The sequence below is a fragment of the Erinaceus europaeus genome, chromosome 4, assembly GCF_950295315.1.
Source record: "Erinaceus europaeus chromosome 4, mEriEur2.1, whole genome shotgun sequence".
NCBI lineage: Eukaryota > Metazoa > Chordata > Mammalia > Eulipotyphla > Erinaceidae > Erinaceus > Erinaceus europaeus.
In genome coordinates, this window is record NC_080165.1 from 37046731 (window position 1) to 37068031 (window position 21301).

A 21301-nucleotide genomic window follows, 5' to 3' on the forward strand; every position below is an offset into this window, starting at 1 on the left:
ATTTATGAGATTCTGGCTCTGGAAAAGAGGGGGGAAGGAAGGGAGGGACAGAGAGGCGGGGAGGGAGAGGGAGAGAGAGGAGAAAAAGCAGAGTGAAGAGTATGAAAAATATAGTATTTCTTTAGTTGAGAACATCAGAATAATCAATTTCTCTTTCTTTTAGAAAAGGCATCAAATATGTATGGAAAAGTCTAGTTGATGTAACAGAGCCCCTTAGTAAGAACATCTTGTCTATCTGTTACCTGTCATCTATCTTTCAACCTATCTGTCATCTGTCTATCTTATCAGTGTGTGAACTCTACATTTAGCAGTACTAGACCCCCTGCATACATGACTTCATTGTTCCTGGGCATATTTTATTATTATTTGTATTTTAGAGAGACATCACAGCACTGCTTCAACATCCCTGTACCTTTCCTCTAGGACAGAAACCAATTCTAACTGGTTAAGTGACATGTCCAAGATATAGAAAACACAAGGAAGTGAAGGAAAACTTGATGTCTTCATCTCTCTGATCTCAGGAGTTCTAACTTCATATCACAGCATTTTCCTTCTAAGAGAAAGTTTTGTTGATTTGTTATTGTTGTATGCAGAGTTCAAAGCAGAATATCATGGTGTCATCTTTTTAGATCCTCACTCTATCAGTGAGAACTTGAAAATAAAGTTAAAAATTAAGCAGCAATGTCAAATCCAGATTTTCTGTTCTGAGGTTGTTGGGTTAGACCTGGTGTAGTCTGTCTGCCATGTGACTCATATTTATCCTGGTAAAACTGCAGAATTATTTGAAAGAGAAGAAAGGACAGAAATTCCCCCCTTCTTTAAGGTAGCCTTATCATCTAGGGCCTAAAATATTGATTTAATGGTGAAGGTAAGTGCATGTCCTTTTCTTCCTTTGGGGTAGAAGGATAATTACTGATGAATCAGAAATCCATTAAAGGGGGAGAACAGTTTGAGGGGATGTCAGAAGAAGAGTTTTAAAGGGAAGTCTAGATGTATAAGGATCTCCATCAGGGAATGGCTTCTGGTTCCAAAAATGAAGAGACTTTCTAAAATAGGTAACTGATTTAGGACCCTAGAACAATACTTGAGAGGCTACTAGTACCAATGGACTCTGTGGACTATGGTCACTTCTCCAAGGATTTTGTGAGTATTAACTGTGATGCTCTGATCAGTTGGGTGGGCTTTAGCTGTGGAATGAAGTATTGGGTTAGCTCTAACAAGGTTGGGGTACTAAGACTAATTTTTTAAATAATTTATTCATATTTGAAAATTTCAAGGAAAGAATATGAGCAAAGTTGTAAATAAGACTTGAGACAAAAAGATGTGCATGCTTATAGAGATCACCTGACTTGTTCTAATTGTATAGCAGAGGGAATTTTCCAGAGAAATTATGGATTGTGCTTATCTGTGCTATAGTGGAAATTTGAGGAGATAGGATTCAGTAAAGTGCTTTCTCCCAGTTTGCCCAGAGAAAATCCTGATTCCAAAGCACAATTGAGCTCTTATTGACTTTGAAGACATACTTCATCTGTCACTTAGAAGAAAGTAATCTGGGCATACCTGTATAGCTTCCTATAAACCAATCTGTGAGTCCTATATTGATAATACTCCACTTGTACCTTAATTTTGGCATAATCTAGAATTTGGGGATTGCTTACCATTGGTACTTAATGTACTTCCTCTTTCTCCAAAATTAAATTCATAAAATAATACTTGACAAAGATAATCTAATTGGTTTTATTTCAGAACTATCAGAAAGGCAAGCAACTGAGAAAAGGGACCTCATTTTTATTAACAGAAAAAAAAAAGACTTCTTCTCATGTCTGATATTTAACAAGAAAAAAGCCCTTCCTTATCCATCCTTTGTGTTGTAGTCCAGTTTTAAAAGAAAAATCATAGTCTAGAGCCAAACCACTTTGAATGGCCCAATCTGGTCTAAAAAGAAAAAGTTTAAAAACAATTTAGCAATCAAACCAATGGATTTTTATAGAGGAACATTTATTTACTATAAGTCTGCATTTACTAATCTGAGAAAGCTCAGTGTCAATCCCGTATTATTATTTTACATTTATAAGCACATATATTTAATTTTTGCTTCAAATAGTTCTCTAAACTTGTATTATTCCATTTTTTTCTATGAAACAATTACAGCTTCTGGGAACTTATGAAACCCACTCTGATTTACTCAGATGGCAGAGAACTTGGTCTCTGATACTCTTTGAACTCCAGTTCCATGCTCTTTCAACCACATATAACATTTACTCTGAGTAAACTAGGAGGCTCAGCTAACAGAGGTGATGCAATGCTGACTGAATATTAGGGAAAATCTAAGAGATAAAATAAGACCATCATAACAGAATAATGTATTATATATTAAGACTAGGAGAAAAAATACTTTGCATGTAAATAAATCTTACTGCCCTTGTTAATCATATATCAAATATAACTAAATATTGTATCATAAAATCATTTTCAAATGCAGGATCTTCCTTTAACTTAATTTCAATTTAAGTTCTCTATGGTGGCTTCCAGGTGTAATGGTAGGAGTCACTAATGGAAAAATATTTGACAATACTTACAACTGTGATAAGACTTATTTCACTATCTCAAAGTACATGCAACTATGGCAGTGCTCAGGTTCATAATTCAAATGCTTCTGGGATTATTTCAGAAAAAAAAAATTTTCCAGTACTCTATCCCAGAAAGATTATAATTCAAAAGAGTCTGATATGCTTGGGTCTTATGCAAAGGAAACAAGGAAATTAATAACTAAAATTGATTATTGAAACAAAAACTCAAAATAACATTTGAGCCATAAACACTAAGTAAGGATGACAGCAGATAGAATAGGAAGGAAAATTGAAATATGACTTGGGATGTATCTATTTGATAGGGCAGGGAGAAACTGATCTCTCTCTGAGAGAGAGAGAGAGAGAGAGAGAGAGAGAGACAGAGACAGAGAGAGACAGAGAGAGAGACCTGAAGACCTGGTTCACCCCTTGTGAAACATCCCCCCCCCCCCCCGTAGGTGGGGTGCTGGGCTCAAACCCAGCCTTGTGTATGGTGCTAAAATGCTCTTAACCAGGTGTACCACAAGCAGGCCCCCACTTGTGATGTATTTCCACTAACAAGCAGTGGAAGAAAAAAGAAGTTGTTTTTATCTTTTCCACATTCCACTTGATAAGATTTTCTTCATCACATTTCCCTCAGGTGTCACAATTAAATTTAATTTAAAATTTTATGAGTATGTATCTGGAATACCTCAAATGAAACTACCCTATTTTATTTTACAATACTATTAACAGATAGAAAAAGCAGTACTGTGGGCACTAGGGAATCTGATGCTAGCTCTGTAAACTGTAAGATTTAGGTATCTTTTCAAACCTCCAACACAACAGTTTTTTTCATCAATAAAATGTGTCTATGAGCCAAAGTGTGTCTAAGTATCATTCAGCATTAAGATTTATTGAAGAGATTAGTGGAATATTTTTTTGTTTAGTATAAAAACTTGTAGTTGAATGTGGAGTTAAAAAGTTGCCTTTGGTCAATTCTTGTGATCTTACATAACAATGGAAATCAAATAGAAAAAGGTCAACTAGGTATCCATTCCAGTTTGCTTTAGCAAGGATCTGAGTGTAGAGCAGTAAATTGATCTTTTGATTAGCTTTCACTTGTTAGCAACACTTGAAAATCTTCCAAGGCAGAGAAAAAGCCAGGGCATTTCCTTCTTTTGCTATCAACTAAGCATCTATCTGGGCCCACTGTAATTCAAAAAAGCAATTTTAAAACTTAGATGTTAAAAAAAACTTAGATTTGGGGCCAGATAGTGGTGCACTAGGTTAAGTGCACACATCACAGTGCACAAGGACCCAGGTTCAAGCCCCTGGTCCCCATCTGCAGGGGAAAAGCTTCACTAGTGGTGAATCAGGTCTGCAGGTGTCTCTCTCCCTCTCTATCTCCCCCACCCCTCTCAATCACTGGCTATCTCTATACAATAAATAAAGATAATAAAAAAAATTTTAAAAACTTAGATATGAGATTTTAGTCTCAGAATCCAAGAATTTTGGCAGGTAGTAATCAATCCTAATTATGCTAATGAAGCCTAATTATTGCTTGTTCAAAGATACTTAACTTCTGTTTATTAGTATCTACTAATTGTCAAATAGTCACTTAATGAGTATGAAAAATTATAAGGAATGTGACCATCATGTTCTGTAATCCAGAAGTAACCACTGCTGGCACTTGTATGAATCTATTTCTTTCTCTGTGGATGTCCATGCCTCAATACAAGTATGGTACCTGCTTTGATAGAATACAAGCATTTTCCTGAAGCTATTCAACATCTTTTAAAATACTAATTTAACTGAGTCTATCATAACAATTTACTAATGTTGATACACCAAAACTTTGTTGTTAGGCTAACTTATTTCCAATAGTATACTGTAATAACTAATACCACAAATAAAATTTTTACCTTTAAAAGATTTAATTACTTGCTAGTAAGCAATAAGCAGAGACCCAGAGCCACATTCTGGCATATGTGATGCTGAGAATTAAACTCAGGACCTTAATGCTGGCAGGTTTAAGGCTGGTTCATTGCACCACCTCCCTGAATGCCACAAAGAATATTTTTTAGACAAAAACTGTCAGTTTGTACTTTTAGGTGGAATTATTCATTCTAAAATTATAGACTATTGTTTCAAATCTCAGAGGGTAAAATGTGGGTCTTGTTAAAGTTATGTGGATAAAGAATGTAAAATGGTGAATCATGAGATATGTGTGACACATATGTATGTAAAGTCCTGATGATTTAGTTGAGGATATGCTACAGCAATTGACAATAGTTTTAGGATGAGGATTACTTAATAGATTAAGAAATGGATGACTATATGCGCAGGGGAGATAGCATAAAGATTATGCAAACAGGCTCTCTTGCTTGAGGCTCCCAGGTCTCACACTTAATCCCCCAAACCACCATAAACCAGAGCTAAGCATTGCTCTGGCAAAGAAACAAAGAGAGAAAGGAAGGAAGGGAGGAAGGAAGGAAGGAAGGAAGGAAGGAAGGAAGGAAGGAAGGGAGGAAGGAAAGAAGGAAGGAAGATATATGACATTTATATCTGACATTTAAATTCAGATTTCTTAAAAAAAATCTACTGCTCTATGAACATAATTAAAAAGTGTACTATGGAGGCATAAAACATATAGCTACAATGGGTCAAAACCTATTACTGACACTGAGAAGAGACAATGTTAACAAAATAACATTAATTTTGTGTCACATTTTAGTCTATTCTCTCCATAGATAAAAACCTATCGTGGTAAACAGGATTCAGGGCAGAGGGAAACTCCGCCACCAAGTAAAGGAGCATGTCCCCTCATAGCCAAATGGACAAGAAGCCCTCCACCAGGAAAGGTAAAATCATCTCTCCAATCTTAACACTGCCTGAATGGAAGAATAGAAATCCATTTCCAAGTGTTCTTTGTATACTCTTGATCTTTTCTTTCTATCTTTGTAGAGACTTTCTGTGTAATATTGGACCAAGTCCAGCCCCCTCACCTAGTTAGTTATCTGTTGTCTTTTCTCTAGAGGGGAAAAAAATACAAACAGTTATTAGAAATTAAATCAGGTGGCCAATAAATCCTGGAGTCTAAAGAATGGAATGAATCTTTTAAAAAATAATTTTAAATAAATCCTCAACCTGTCAATTCCTATTATAATATCTTTGCCAAGTAGTTGGCTATTTCACCTGATCTTAATAAACTTCAGTAAGGCAGAGATAAATATTTTGCAGTTAGGCAGTTCTACTCATGAGTCTTTATGGTGTTAAAATGATTTTGTGCAAAGTATTTTCATATATTCACAAATTCACCTTCTCATTTTTCCAAATTCTTAGAACACATTGAATCTATTATTCACACATGAGCTTTTTCACTATTGACTCATTATTTCACTTTGTGGAAACTGAAACAAAAGCTTTATTCTTATAATATATTGAATATGTAATACCACATCACACACCAACTCAGTAAAAATAGTTCTCCATATTAAGTTAAAAAGAAAAAAATCTGAACATATGTAAAGCCCATATCTAATGACATATAATAAAAAATATTTCTTTGTGGATATTAAGTGTTTGTGTATGCACTAAGCTACTTAAACAAAATCATTGGCTGTTTAATTGGCTTAATCCAAAGATAGCTTTATAAATAAAGAAAAAAAATTCCCAAACTTTATGATAAATGACATGGGTTTTGTGATGGTCTCTATCACCATCTTTCCTACTCACTTTATTTTGAAAAAATGTGGCATAAATGCCTTTATTCAGTTTTTCTTATTTTCAATATTGGTTTCCCACAACTCTAAAAGAAGGTCCTGTGTGCTCTACTTGATTGTCAGATTCCAGATTTATTGTCTTGAAGACAACTAAGGTATATTACAAAAGAAGGTTGTAATCATGGCTTTCTGATGAAAAAGAATGTGGATTGTGTGAGCTCTTTTAAAGGCTTTTTTTGGATTTGGTCACGGGCCATATGGAAATAAGATGTTCTCATATGTGCAGACATCTTTATTGTCCTCTAGGTGCAGATTTCTGTTCATTACGCTATGGTTTGGCTGTCATCATGCATTTCTCAAACTTCACCATGATCACCCAGCGTGTGAGTCTTAGCATTGCAATCATTGCTATGGTGAATAGCACTCAGCATCATGGTTTGTCCAATGCCTCTGCAAAAGTATTCCTTACAGACACCCTCAATAATCCCAGCAGATCCATCAAGACATTTAATACAGGGGTAAGTAAAGCAGAGAACAAAGCTTTTTGTTGAGAAGGAAAAGCCATTTTGAAAGAATGATTTGAATCTTGCATCTGTGATGTATAGAGATGTAACATCTCAATGACAAACTTAAAAGGACTGGATTTTTTTTTTCTTTGAGATATTGCTTACTGCCATAATAAAAATAAAACTTTATTGAGATTACTATGATTACAAAATGAAGAATTATAGAGGAAATGTATAAAGTAAAATGAAACAGATTGCTGGTGTCCTCGGTGAAAAACTAGACACCAAGTGAATCTTTCTGACCCCTTTCATTGTTTTTGAACCATTCTAAAACCCTGTAAGCATTCTATAACAAATTATAATGTAGGTGCCGAGTGTTGGTGCACCTGACAGAGCACACATGCTACAATGCACAAGGACTCAGATTCAAGCTCCCAGTCTTTACCTGCAAGGGGAAAGCTTTGTGAGTGGTGAAGCAGTGCTGCAAGTGTCCCTCTGTCTCTCTCCCTATTACCACCCCCTTCCCTTTCAACTTCTAGCTGTCTCTACCCAAGGGACAAATAAAGCTAATAAAATATTTTAGTTGTAATGCATATGATTCTTGCCCATAACTCTGCAAATAAACTTTGTCCTATGGAAATGTAATTGATCCTCTGCTCCATCTGTCTTTCAGTTCAAACATCTAAAACACATTAAACCTGTGTGAGGAGGTAACATGATGATTATGCAAAAGACTTTCATGCCTGAGACTTTGAGGTCCCAGTTTCTATTTAGCACCACCAGAAGTCAGAGCTAAACAGTGCTCTGGCTAACCAGTGAAATAGATAAATAAAATTCATTTTAGCATTAACTTTGTGTCTTATGTGGGTGATTATCTGGAATCATTTTTTTAATTGATTCTAACATCTTATCAGTTGTTTCATTAATCAATGAATTCACTAAAATCTTTGTTACACATTTTATATGTGTAGGAAAATCATGGTTATGTCCAATTTTTTTCCTTTAAACTATCTATGATTTACTATACATTACTTCAGACACACGATCTTTCTACCTCTAGTTTTTCTTCCATCATTGATTCTATATATTCACACTCCTAGTGCTCAAGAATCCATGACACTATCAAGTTGTCAAGCTCTTCCCTTGACTATCTTGTTTTACTTGTCAACATATTCATATTGCCACCAAAGACCCAGGGAGAGTATGCTCTAAGTGTCAGAGCCTCTGTTATCTTCTGGTTCTTTGGAATCACTCCAAATGCTACAAGCCTGTTGATGCTAATTTTTCCCATAAAAATTAATTTTCTTTTCTTCTCTTCTTTTTAAATATAAATCATAGTCATCTTTCAGAGGATGATTCAAGTTCTATTCATTCCTAGAATCTTTCTAAATTGTTCTTCCTTTTTCTCAAAATACCTGTTTTACTTCAAATTTCAATTTTAACAGGAAAGCTATAGCTTTTATTCAAGCTATAGCTTTTTATTTATCTATATTCATCTTAAGTAGAAAAATATCTGATATATATATATACTTTTTATTTTTACTCTGTACTTTAGTTTGTAACATGCCATATACCTAGTAGGCTACCAAAAATCATTCATTATCCTTACATCAGAAGAAGAATATGACACTGGGGGCTGGTGACTTTACTTACCTGGAAGAGTGCCTACTTTGCCATTTATGTGACCCATGTTCCAGTCCCCAGTACACTACATGGATGTTTTATGGCAGTTTTGGGGGAAACTTTCATGTTTTAGTCTCTTTCTCCTATACCCTCTTTTCTAAATGAAAAAGTTGGCCTATAGCAGTAAAACCCTGGCTACTACAAAAATAAAAAGATGAAGACGATGATGTTACTTATGTGTAATATGTAGTTCAGGAAGTCAGCTCTACAAAGCATATCATAATTCCCAAACTTGAGGGAATTATTTTGAAAAGGCTTTGTAACGTTTTGCTTTTCTTGTACTGGTAAAAAAAAAAAAAACAAAAAACAACTCACTTGGGTAGTGCACTGCTTTGCCATGTATGACGCAGGTTTGGGTCCAGCCTCCACCACATTGAATGAAGCTTCTGTGCTGTGGTCTCTTTCTGCATTTTTACCAACAAATTTATTTTTTTCACCAGAGCACTGATCAGCTCTGGTTATGGTAGTGGGGGTGGAGACTGAACTTGGCACTTTGGAGCCTCAGGCATGAGAGTCTCTTTGCATAACCATTATGCTATCTGCCACCAACCCAACAAATAATTTTTTTTCTTTTTTTTTTGGTAATATTTATTTATTTATCTTCCCTTTTGTTGCCCTTGTCTTTTTTTAAAATTTTTTTTGTAATTTTATTTATTTATCTTCCCTTTTGTTGCCCTTGTTGTCTTTTTTTTTTATTGTAGTTATTATTGTTGTTGTCGTTGTTGGATAGGACAGAGAGAAATGGAGAGAGGAGGGGAAGACAGAGAGGAGGAGAGAAAGACAGACACCTGCAGATCTGCTTCACCGCCTGTGAAGCGACTCCCCTGCAGGTGGGGAGCCAGGGGCTCGAACTGGGATCCTCATGCCTGTCCTTGCGCTTAGCGCCACCTGCGCTTAACCTGCTGCGCTACCGCCCGGCTCCCCCAACAAATAATTTTTTTTAAATGTTTATTTTCTTATTCTTTGAGAGTCAATTTTTCAATTAACTTTGCCATATGTAAAATAACTAAGGAGCTCTTTCACCCACAATTTTCAACATTTTTTATTATTTCTATGGTAAGATTATCTCTTGTAATTGTAATTGTTAAGATATTGACATACCTTTCAATAATTCTCCTTTAAGTTACACCTCCCTAACAGCTATCTATGTTTTCATCCTCTGTTCTTTTTCTTCTTTGTTTCTTCTGATTCCCCACCATCCCTATCCTGAGAGAAGCAAATTATGGGCACAATTTTTTGTTTTGAAATAAGAATATTTAAGTTAGTTTAAAAATTGAGGAAAAAAAATTTAATACTTTACAATAGGGCCCTAATGAACTTTGACTGTAGAGTAAATCTTTATAAGTGAACCTCTTAGCAAAGCATTTTCCTTTTATTTGCTCTCCACACTAGGCCTCTGTGTATGAATGGAGCCCGGAGACTCAGGGTATCATCTTTAGCTCCATCAGCTATGGGATTATACTCACACTGATCCCAAGTGGATATTTAACAGGGATATTTGGAGCAAAACAGATGCTTGGTGCTGGCTTGCTGATATCCTCTCTTCTCACCCTCTTTACACCACTGGCTGCGGATGTCGGAGTGATTTTGGTTATTGTGATTCGGACAGTCCAGGGCATGGCCCAGGTATTTAGATACTTTATCATCGTGAGTGGAATACAGAGTCCTTAATTTTATTATAAATCAAAGTTCTTAATGATTTTTATTTCAGGGGATGGCATGGACAGGTCAGTTTACAATTTGGGCAAAATGGGCTCCTCCACTTGAACGAAGCAAACTCACCAGCATTGCAGGGTCAGGTAATGATAAATACAGTGTATATATGTGTAAGGATATGTATGTATACATGTATATATTTACATGTGTATATGTGAATATATGTATATAACCAACAATTATTATTTTTTGTTTTAAATTTTATTTATTTATTCTCTTTTGTTGCCCTTGCTGTTTTATCATTGTTGTGGTTATTGTTGTCATCGCTGTTGGACAGGACAGAGAGAAATGGAAAGAGGAGGGGAAGATAGAGAGGGAGAGAGAAAGACACCTGCAGACCTGCTGCACCGCCTGTGAAGCGACTCCCATGCAGGTGGGGAGCCCGGGGCTCGAACCGGGATTCTTACACGGGTCCTTGCGCTTTGCGCCATGTGCGCTTAACCCGCTGCGGTACCACCGGACTCCCCACCAACAATCATTATTGTAAAAGATAATCATAATCATTGAACACTTTGGGTGAACTTCTTTAATTGTATTGCTGATGGCAAAGTTGGGTAACAATTTGATTCTCAAGTTATAGAATGAGAAAAAACAAACATTTGTTGAACTCTCTTTTTCTCTATCTACAGATATTCGTTGATCACAACTTTGTAATCTGCTTTATCCTATCACATCTTTTCTCCTATACAGCGAATAGTTGGAGAAAAGGAAGAAAAGTATTACCAAGAATATAATCTATGTGGGACAGTTACATACAAATAAGAATGACATATTTGTATTGTGAAGCTGCTAAGACTCCAAATCAGGAAAAGTTATGTTAGGGTAGTCAGAAGACCATTATAGGAAAAAGTTAAGAATATAAAAATTTATGTATGTATTGTATTTTCACGGAAAATAAATTTCTTGGGGCCTGGGTGATGGGGCACCTGGTTGAGCTTACAACTTACCATGCATAAGAAACCAGGTTTGAATTCCCTACCTTCACTAGTGGTGAACCACAAATACAGGTGTCTGTCTTTCTTTCTCCATCTCTATCTATCCCTTAGCTCTCAATTTCTCTCTGTCCTATCAAATAAAATTAAAAAAAAGAAAAAATAATTGGGATCAGTGGATTGGTAGTGCTGGTACTTCTTCTAGCATTTGCCCTTCTTCTGTAGCCAGTCAATAGCATCAGGCTGAGCCTGATGTAAAGTTTTGGGACCTCCTTTGAATCTGGAGAGGTGGCAGTGCTGGTACTGAACCCCAGCAATAACTCTGGGGTTATCATGTAGGGCTTGGTAGTCCCAGTAATAATCCTAGTAGTAAAAAAATAATAATAATAAATTAAAATAAAACTTTTCTTTTTTGCACTTAAAAATTAGCTAATTAGTTGATTGATTGATTTCTTATTGTTGGTCCCTGTAAAATATGTTAAACTCTAAGATCTACATTTTATCACACTATAGAATTTTATTCATATTTTTCTTTACAACTGGATTAAAATATTTTTGAAGGACTCTAGCTTATGAACTTTTATAAGACTTCCCTTTTTCCTCCAACCTCATATCCTACCCTGCCAGAATATAACTGTGACTTTGAAGAGATACACCTGGATTGTGGTTACAGAGAGTTTCTATGACAGACTAAACAATTTGGACTTGGTCATAATATTGTCAAGGAGACATTTATGTGTTAGAAAGCAAATTATTTGTTAACTCTAATTACTCCATATGACTTTATTGGGGGGATAAATGTGAGTGAGAGAAAGACTCATCATTTTACCCAGTAAATCCAAATCTTATCACTTATCTGTTGGATAAACATTAAGGGAGGCCACTCAATCCTTAACTTCACTGTTAAAGAATTTTTCGCTCTCTCTTCAGGCTCAGCCTTTGGGTCCTTTATTATTCTCTGTGTAGGAGGACTAATCTCACAGGTGTTGGGCTGGCCTTTCATCTTCTACATCTTTGGTGAGTCATTTTTCCTAAGCCCTAATGCTTCCAACTCCCAGGCATTTGTTTTGAAGTTTATAACATCCACTACTAATATTTTCCCCACACGAGAGCAAATGCCCTTTGCTACATGGAAGACAATAAAGAATGCTGAGGATAAGGACTTTCTCATTTTTGTAGAAAAAATGACTATATGCATAGTATCATTTTTATGAAAATCAAGCCTTCCCCTCTATCCCAGATGTCTTCTTTTTTTTTTTTTAGAAAAAGAAAAATATTTATTCCCTTTTTGTTGCCCTTGTTCTTTTATTGTTGTAGTTGTTGTTGTCATTGTTGGATAGGACAGAGAGAAATAGAGAGAGAAGGGGAAGACAGAGAGGGAGAAAAGATAGACACCTGCAAACCTGCTTCACCACTTGTGAAGTGACTCCCCTGCAGGTGGGGAGCCGGGGGCTTGAACCAGGATCTTTATGCCGGTCCCTGCACTTTGCACCATGTGAGCTTAACCTGCTACGCTACTGCCCGGCTCCCCCCCCCCCCCCCGCCCCCAGATATCTTCTATAGGACTTCTACCACTTCATCTGAAACCAAATCTATTTTTTGCATATGGTTAAGATTTCCTTAAGTTTTTAAAGACTTTCATTTTTATATTTTTGTTAGAGACAGAGGTTTAGAGGGAAGGGGAAGTAGCAAAGGGAGAGAGAGAGACCCCTGTAGCACTGTTTCACACTCATGAACCTTCCCTTCTGCAGGTGGGTTCTGGGGGCTTGAACTCATGAGCACTCAATCAAGTGTGCAACCATCCAGCCTCAGCAAAGTATACTTATTTTTTAAATTTTTATTTATAAAAAGGAAACACAGAAACCAAAGGATAAGAAGGGCATAACTCCACACAATTCCCACCAACAAAACTAAGTATCTCATCCCCTCCCCTGATATCTTCCCTATTTTTTTATCCTTCTGGGAGTATGAACCCCGGGTCATTATGGGATGCAGAAGGTGGAAGGCCTGACTTCTGTAATTGCTTCCCCACTGAACATGGGCATTGACAGGTAGATCCACACTCCCAGCCTGCCTCTCTCTTTCCCTAGAGGGGCAGAGCTCTGGGAAAGTGGGGCTCCAGGACACATTGGTGGGGTCATCTTCCCAGGGAAGTCTGGTTGGCATCCTGCTAGCATCTGGAACCTGGTGGCCGAAAAAAGAGTTAACATATAGGGCCAAACAAATTGTTGAGTAATCATGAACCTAAAGGCTGGAATAGTGCAGATGAAGCATTGGGGGGTCTCCGTTTTGTAGATAGTTAGTAGTCCCACCTTAGTTATACTGCAAAGAGCCCATGACTGTACTAGTTTTTTCTTTCTTTTTTTTCTGAGCCTGCCATATTGATATGCAGGTGGATCTAAGTTATTGTCTGGGGAGATGATGTCATGGCTGGAAAAAGACCATAAAGCTGGATCAGGGAACAGTGTAGCTCCCAAATATGGGAAAGGTGTATAAATATTGTTGACTGGCAAAGTGTACTTTTAATGTGTCTTTATTTTTCATTGTAATGAGTATTGTTGCCATGATGTTTTTGCCCTATTCACTACCAGAGTTCACTGAACTCTATTCTAATGTGCCCTTTGTCTCAGTCTTTCTATCCAAAACCAGTTTTTATTGATATTTTTCTCTATGCTCGTGTGCAATTACTGATTTGTTGTTGTTGTTACCAGGGCTTGCCACTTTGAGCCAACTTTTTCAAATAGAAAGACTGAGGCAGAGAGACAGAAGAAGCAAAAAAAGCAAAGATATCACAGCACCAAAGATTTCTCCAGTCCTCTGGAGACTGGACCCTAAAGGGGGTATATGTGTGCATGACAAAATAGATGTACTATTCAGGCAAGTTATTTTGGCAACCTACTATGAAAATATTTATTTCACCATCCCCTCTCCACTAGGATGTGAAATACTTAAGGTATGTAATTCAGTCTATGCCTTCTATAAAAAATTACTTTGATACCATTATAATGTTTGATTCGTATCTTTGCACATAAATAATGGATCAACTAGAGATCCAAAAGGCTAGCTAACAAACACATGAAAAATTGCTCCAGGTCATTGATTGTCAGAGAAATGCAAATAAAGACAACATTGAGATACCACCTCAACCATGTGAGAATGGCATACATCAAAAAGGACAGCAGCAACAAAGGCTAGAGAGGCTGTGGGGACAAAGGAACCCTTCTGTACTGCTAGTAGAAATTTAAATTGTTCCATCCTCTGTGGAGAGCAGTCTGAAGAACTTTCACAAGGCTAGACATGGACCTTCCATATGACCCAGTAACTCCTCTCCTATATACCCCAAGGGCTCCATATCACCCAACCAAAAAGATATGTGTACACCTATGTTCATAGCAGCACAATTTGTAATAGCTAAAACCTGGAAGAAACCCAGGTTCCCAACAACAGAGGAGTGAGTGGCTGAGAAAGCTGTGGTATATATACACAGTGGAATACTATGCAGCTATTTTTTTCTGATTAATATTTTTTATATATATATTTTTAATTTTTTAAATTTTTTATTTAAGAAAGGATTAATGAACAAAAACATAAGGTAGGAGGGGTACAACTCCACACAATTCCCACCACCCAATCTCCATAACCCACCCCCTCCCATGATAGCTTTCCCATTCTCTAGCCCTCTGGGAGCATGGACCCAGGGTCGTTGAGGGTTGCAGAAGGTAGAAGGTCTGGCTTCTGTAATTGATTCCCCGCTGAACATGGGCGTTGACTGGTCGGTCCATACTCCCAGTCTGCCTCTCTCTTTCCCTAGTAAGGTGTGTCTCTGGGGAAGCTGAGCTCCAGGACACATTGGTGGGGTCTTCAGTCCAGGGAAGCCTGGCCAGCATCATGGTGGCATCTGGAACCTGGTGATTGAAAAGAGAGTTAACATACGAAGCCAAACAATTTGTTGAGCAATCATGGATCCCAAGCTTGGAATAGTGGAGAGTAAGTGTTAGGAAGGTACTCACTGCAAACTCTAGTGTACTTCTGCTTTCAGGTATATATTTTGCAGTAGTTTATGGATACGTGAGAACATAAGCTCTCTTTCACAGAAACTGGTGTATATCTAGGTTATGGGACTTTGTTAGAAAGTGAACTACCTGAGATGAAATTAGAGTGTACTATAAAAGGAAAGGTCTCACCCGAGTAATGAAGCTGAAGGGTTGTCATTCCACACGTGAAGTCTCTGGACACAGTCTGAGGTGAAGCATGTTGAGGTGGCAATCGTTGCGTTGGTTAGGTTGTGATCGGCGGATGCAATATTATTTGGTTTGGGTTGGGAAATGCATACGGGAAAGTGGGCCCTATCCAAGGGTTCCAGGACTGGGGGAAGTAGAGGCTTTATAGTGGAGATGTGAGGTTCCTGCTGTCTTAGGGTTCAAAAAGACAATCAATAGTTAATGTTATCATCACATTATTTGTTAATTGGGTTAACTTTGAAAAGTCCTTTTGTTATGGTTTGTTGTACAGTATCCAGTATCTTGTATATAGCTGTGCTATTGGATGCTTCTAATCTACTTGGTCTAGGCTTCTGAGAGAGTCCGCATATCAAATACACAGCCTGTATATTAAAAGGATTCAGTTTGTGTTTTGAGAAACTTTGAGACATACAATTGATTTTCCCCCTCTCATATTAATTAACTACTGATTTATATGTCTACATTTTGCTAGGAGTGTACATAAACACCATTCCCACCACCAAAGGACTGTGACCCATCCCTCCCACCCACTCCCACCCCCCACTGGCCCAGGAAGCTGCATGTCTACCCCTCACCACTGGGTTTTTACTTTGGTGCCCTACTTACAATTTGATCAGGTCCTGCTTTTAGTTTCCCTTTCAGATCTTCTTAATCAACTTCTGTTGATGAGTGGGATCATCCCATACTCATCTTTATCTTTCTGAACATGCAGCTATTAAGAACAATGAACCCACCTTCTCTGACTCATCTTGGATGGAGCTAGAAGGAATTATGTTAAGTGAGCTAAGTCAGAAAGATAAAGATGAGTATGGGATGATCATAAACAGAAGCTGAGAAAGAAGAACACAAAGGAAAACTAAAAGTGGGATTTGACTGAATTTGGAGTAGGGCACCAAAGTAAAAACCCTGGGTTGAGGATGAGGGTGGATGTTCAGCTTCCCGGGGCGGGGGGAGGGGGGATGGGGTGGATGGGATGGGACACAGTCTTTTGGTGGTGGGAATGGTGTTTATGTACACTCCTATTAATTTATAGTCATGTAAATCACTATTTAATTAATATGAGAGGGGGAAAATGGATTGTATGTCTCAAACTTTTTAAAGCACATACAGAGTCTTTTTAATACATAGGCTGAGTCTTTAATATGTTGACTCTCTCAAAAGCCTAGACCAGGGAGAACAGAAGCAACCGGTGGCACAGCTATATGCAAATAATGTCAAAGTACATAAATTATGGTGATGTTGTATATGATACAGCAAATCCTAACAAAGGGATATTTCAAAGTTAACCCAATTGTCAAATAATGTGATTATAGCAATAACTATCTACTGTCTTCTTAACCCTAAGACAGCAGGAATCTCCCACTTACTCAATAGAGCCTATATTTCCCCCAGTCCTGGGACCTTTAGGGTGGGGCTCACTTTCTTGCATGCTTCTCTCAATTCATATCAAATGATACTGCATCCACTGATCCCAACTTAATCAAAGCAATGAGTACCACCTCAGCATGCTTCACTTCAGACTGTGTCCAGACATCAGGCGTGGAATGTCAACCCTTCAGAGTCATTACTCTGATGAGACCTTTCTTTTCATAGGATTCTCTAATTCCATTCCAGGGAGCTCACTTCCTAACAAAGACCCAAAGCCTAGATATAGACCAGGTCCCATAAGATAGAGCTTATGTCCACATGTATCCACAAATTAGAGCAAAATATATACCTGAAAGCAAAAGTACACAATAGTTTGTAGTGAGTCAGTATCAAGTTCATAATGAAATAGTATCTACTTAGACTAAAGATACCCTCCTCACCTACTTCCTATTATAGTTCTCTCACTTACTCCAAAGCTAACCCTATCAAAGCAAGGACTGCAAAAGCTGAATAAGGGCAAGAGACTGGCATACTTTAAAGAGGACTCTTTAGTCACTAACAGGCCACCCCTTCAGCTGGGGCCCTAGTCTGAGAGTCCTGAGATTCCTGAACAGACATGATGGGCCTAGATCTCAAATAAATCCCTTGTGCATTGTTACCAGTCATCTCTATCAGGAACAACACAATAGACCCCTTTGTGGGCCCCCCATAGGACCTTGCCCTCAACTTGGATCAACAACGGTAGAGAACGTTTCATCCTCCAAAGGGAGGCTGGACAACATATTCTGTGCTACATCTGAGGAACATGGGTCCTGATATTGGGGCACCTTGGAATGTTCCTGCTTATGACCACAGAATGTGAGCTCAGATCTACAGGGATGCAGAGGTCACATAGGCTCCTAAGCTGAATATGGGCCCCAGACCAAATCAAATAGATGGGGTTTACAGCCAACGATATTTATACCCCTTTCCCATATTTGGGAGCGACTCTCTTCCCTGATCCAGCTTTCTGTTCCTTTTTCATGACATCATCTTTCCAGACAATAACTTGGATCCACCTGCATATCAGATTTCAGGCTCGGGGAAAAAAAATAGTATAGCCACAGGCCCTTTGGAATATAACTAAAATATGCCTACTAGCTATCTACAAAATGGAGTACCTCCCAACTCTTAATCTGCACTATTCCAGCTTTTAGGTTCATGATTAGTCAACAATTTGTTTGGCTTTGTATGTTAACTCTCTTTTCAGCCACCAGTTTCCAGATGCTAGCAGGATGCTGACCAGACTTCCCTGGACAGACAACCCCACCAATGTGTCCTAGAGCTCTGCTTCCCCAGAGCCCCCACCCTACTAGGGAAAGAGAGAGGAAGGCTGGGTGTATGGATGGACCTGTCAACGCCACACCCATGTTCAGCAGGGAAGCAATTACAGAAGCCAGACATTCCACCTTCTGCATCCCACAATGACCTTGGGTCCCTACTCTCAGAGCGTTAAAGAATAGGAAAGCTATCAGGGGCGGGGGTGGGATATGGAGTTCTGGTGGTGGGAATTATGTGGAGTTGTATCCCTCTTATAGTATGGTTTTGTCAGTTTCCTTTTTATAAATTAAACAAAAAGTATTCCACTAAAATAAAAATAATAATGGATCAACTAAATAACTAGAGGGAAATTATAGAACTCTGGTCTCAAAATCTTCTATCATATAATCTTCAAATGCCAAATCTCAGTAACAAAACAAGTATCTGCTCTATTGTTATATTGAAATGGTGTCATTAATAATATTAGTCCCAAGTTATGTTTATTCACATATATTAACCAAATACCATCAAAAAATACATCTTATGGAAATCTACCATGGAGGTATTATTTGAATATAAGTGACATTACTTAAATATTTACTTTTTTTGAAAAAGAGAGAGGAACAGAAACACATATCACTGACACATTCAATTCTAGGTATTGATCTTGGGACCTCATACTTGAGAATTCAACACTCCACTCACCTGCATGTTTCCCAGGCCCCAACACTATCTATTGCAAATATGCTGGAAGTATTTTTTTGTCCTGCACTGATTTCATGGCAGACTGTTTCATGTATGTTTTCATATTGTCTTGTTTAATCCTATTTGAGTTTTCCAAAATAAGACAATAATATATAATATAATAATATATTATATATATATATAGAGAGAGAGAGACAGAGAGACAGAGAAAGAGAGGGAGAAGGAGAGGGAGAGGGGGAGGGAGAGGGAGAGAAAATTTACACCTAATAACACGTAAGACTACAGACCCTGGAATCTCAAGACTAATGAACTGTTCAGTGGCACATCCAAAAGACTCTTGTGTTGACAAATTATATTCTATAATTGAGAGGTATTATTTAGGTAAATTAGGTCAAAAAGAGATTACAGTTGAACTGAAACAAGGAAGCATGAAAATTTAGGTCCATAAATTGGTGTGTGTTTGTAAGGGGGGGAGCTAGAAATGACATTTCAAAGGGAACGCTTTTCACAGATCTACCTAAAAACTAACTGGGTCCATGTTTCCTAGGTAGCATCGGCTGTGTTTGCTGCCTCCTGTGGTTCATAGTGATTTACGATGACCCCATACATCACCCATGCATAAGTGACAGAGAAAAGGAACACATTGTATCCTCCTTGACTCAACAGGTACGGACAACCCTTCTAACTAGTCTCTAGTTTCTGGCTTGTTCAAATATTCATGGTAATTAGTTATTTCCTTTCAGTCTAGTTCTCCTAGACGATCTGTCCCCATCAAGGCAATGGCCAAATGTCTACCACTTTGGGCCATTTTTATGGGATTTTTCAGTCACTTCTGGCTATGCACCATAATCATAACATACCTACCAACGTACATCAATTCTGTGCTCCATGTTAACATTAGAGATGTGAGTATGCTTCTTTTTTTTTCTTTTAATTTATTTACTGGGGGATTAATGGTTTACAGTTGATAGTAAATACAATAGTTAGTGCATGCATAACATTTCTCATTTATCCACACAACAGTACAACCCCCACTAGATCCTTTGCCATCCTGTCCCAGGGCCTGAACCACCCCCCGCCCCGAGTCTTTTACATTGGTGCAATACACCACCATCAGTCCAAGTTCTGCTCAGTGTTTTATGTTATGATCTTGTTTTTCACTTCTGTCTGTGAATGAGATCATCCCATATTCATCTTCCTATGTATATTTTACAGGGGGGGATTAATGGCTTATAATAAATACAGTTATTGTTACATGTGTAAAATTTCTATTTTCTGCAAAACACTCTAACCACCAGCCTAGTTCCTCTTCCTTCACCATACACCAGGACCTGAAAGCCCCCAGCGCCCAACACCAGAGTCTGTTACGTTGGTGCAATATACCAAACACAGTCCAAGTTATACTTTGTGTTCCCCCTTTCCGTTCTTAATTCTCAACTTCTGTCCATGAGTGAGATCACCCCATAGTCATCCTTCTCTTTCTGACTGAAGTGATAACTTCATATGCCCAACTACACTGCCACACTAACTGATCCTTCAGTTTCCCTTAGAAAATGAATACTGGGCATATGTATGGACCCAGGCTCATTATAGAGTGCAGAAGGTGGAAGGCCTGGCTTCTGTAATTGCTTCCCCACTGAACATGGGCGTTGACAGGTCTATTCATACTCCCAGCCAGTCTCTCTCTTTCCCTAGTGGGGCAGGGCTCTGGGGAAGCAGGGCTCCAGGACACATTGGTGGGGCTGTCTGTCCAGGGAAGTGTGGTTGGCATCATGCTAGCATCTGGAACCTGGAGGCTGAAAAGAGAGCTAACATATAAAGCCAAGCAAGTTGTTGACTAATCATGAACCTAAAGGCTGGAGTAATGCAGGTGAAAACTTGGGGTCTTCGTTTTGTAGACAGCTAGTAGGCCTATACTCCAAAGGGCCTGTGGCTATACTAGCTTTTTTTTTTTCCCTGAGCCTGAAATCTGATAAGCAGGTGGATCCAAGTTATTGTCTTGGAAGATGATGTCATGGCTGGAAAAAGGACTAGAAAGCTAGATCAGGAAAGAGGGTAGCTCCCAAATGTGGGAAAGGTATATAAATATTGTTGACTGTAAATAGGGATAAAGAATAGGAAAGCTATCAGGGTAGGGGATGGGATACGGAGTTCTGATGGTGGGAATTGTGTGGAGTTGTACTCCTCTTATCCTATGGTTTTGTCAATGTTTCCTTTTTATAAATAAATAAATAAATAAAAGAATGAAAATAAAATGAATACTGCTTTTTCCCTGGAGACTAAGTGCTGGTCATCTTCCCTGAGCCAGTGTTTTCCTATAGAATATAATGCTAATGTCCTTAAAACAGCTCAGCATATCTGGAGCGTAGGCTAACAGTTGGTCTATTTAACTGAAACATTGATGCTAGATGCACCTTTGTACTCACTATATATTGTTTTCTTTTAGAGTGGTGTTCTATCTTCCCTGCCCTTTATTGCTGCCTCAAGTTGTACAATTCTTGGAGGTCAGTTGGCAGATTTCCTTTTGTCTAGGAATCTTCTCAGATTAATCACTGTACGGAAACTCTTTTCATCTCT

At 38.1% G+C, this 21301-nt stretch overlaps 1 protein-coding gene and 1 long non-coding RNA gene across 2 annotated transcripts; one reads left to right on the top strand and one right to left on the bottom strand.

Annotated features, from left to right (window-relative positions):
• Positions 1–725: 725 nt before the first annotated feature.
• SLC17A2 (solute carrier family 17 member 2) lies at positions 726–21299 on the top strand (the record flags this gene model as incomplete). The annotated part of the gene is made up of 10 exons (XM_060190799.1): positions 726–868; positions 1056–1143; positions 5303–5413; positions 6581–6792; positions 9856–10089; positions 10175–10262; positions 12042–12128; positions 19272–19390; positions 19468–19629; positions 21171–21299. Coding segments are annotated over exons 3-10 (1077 nt in total), but the record flags the coding sequence as incomplete, so codon positions are not given.
• On the bottom strand, positions 12934–16995 carry LOC132538049 (uncharacterized). Its single transcript, XR_009549451.1, has 2 exons — positions 16852–16995; positions 12934–13295 (listed from the first exon to the last, which is right to left on the bottom strand). It is a non-coding gene; the product is annotated as an uncharacterized LOC132538049 (long non-coding RNA).
• Positions 21300–21301: the final 2 nt, after the last annotated feature.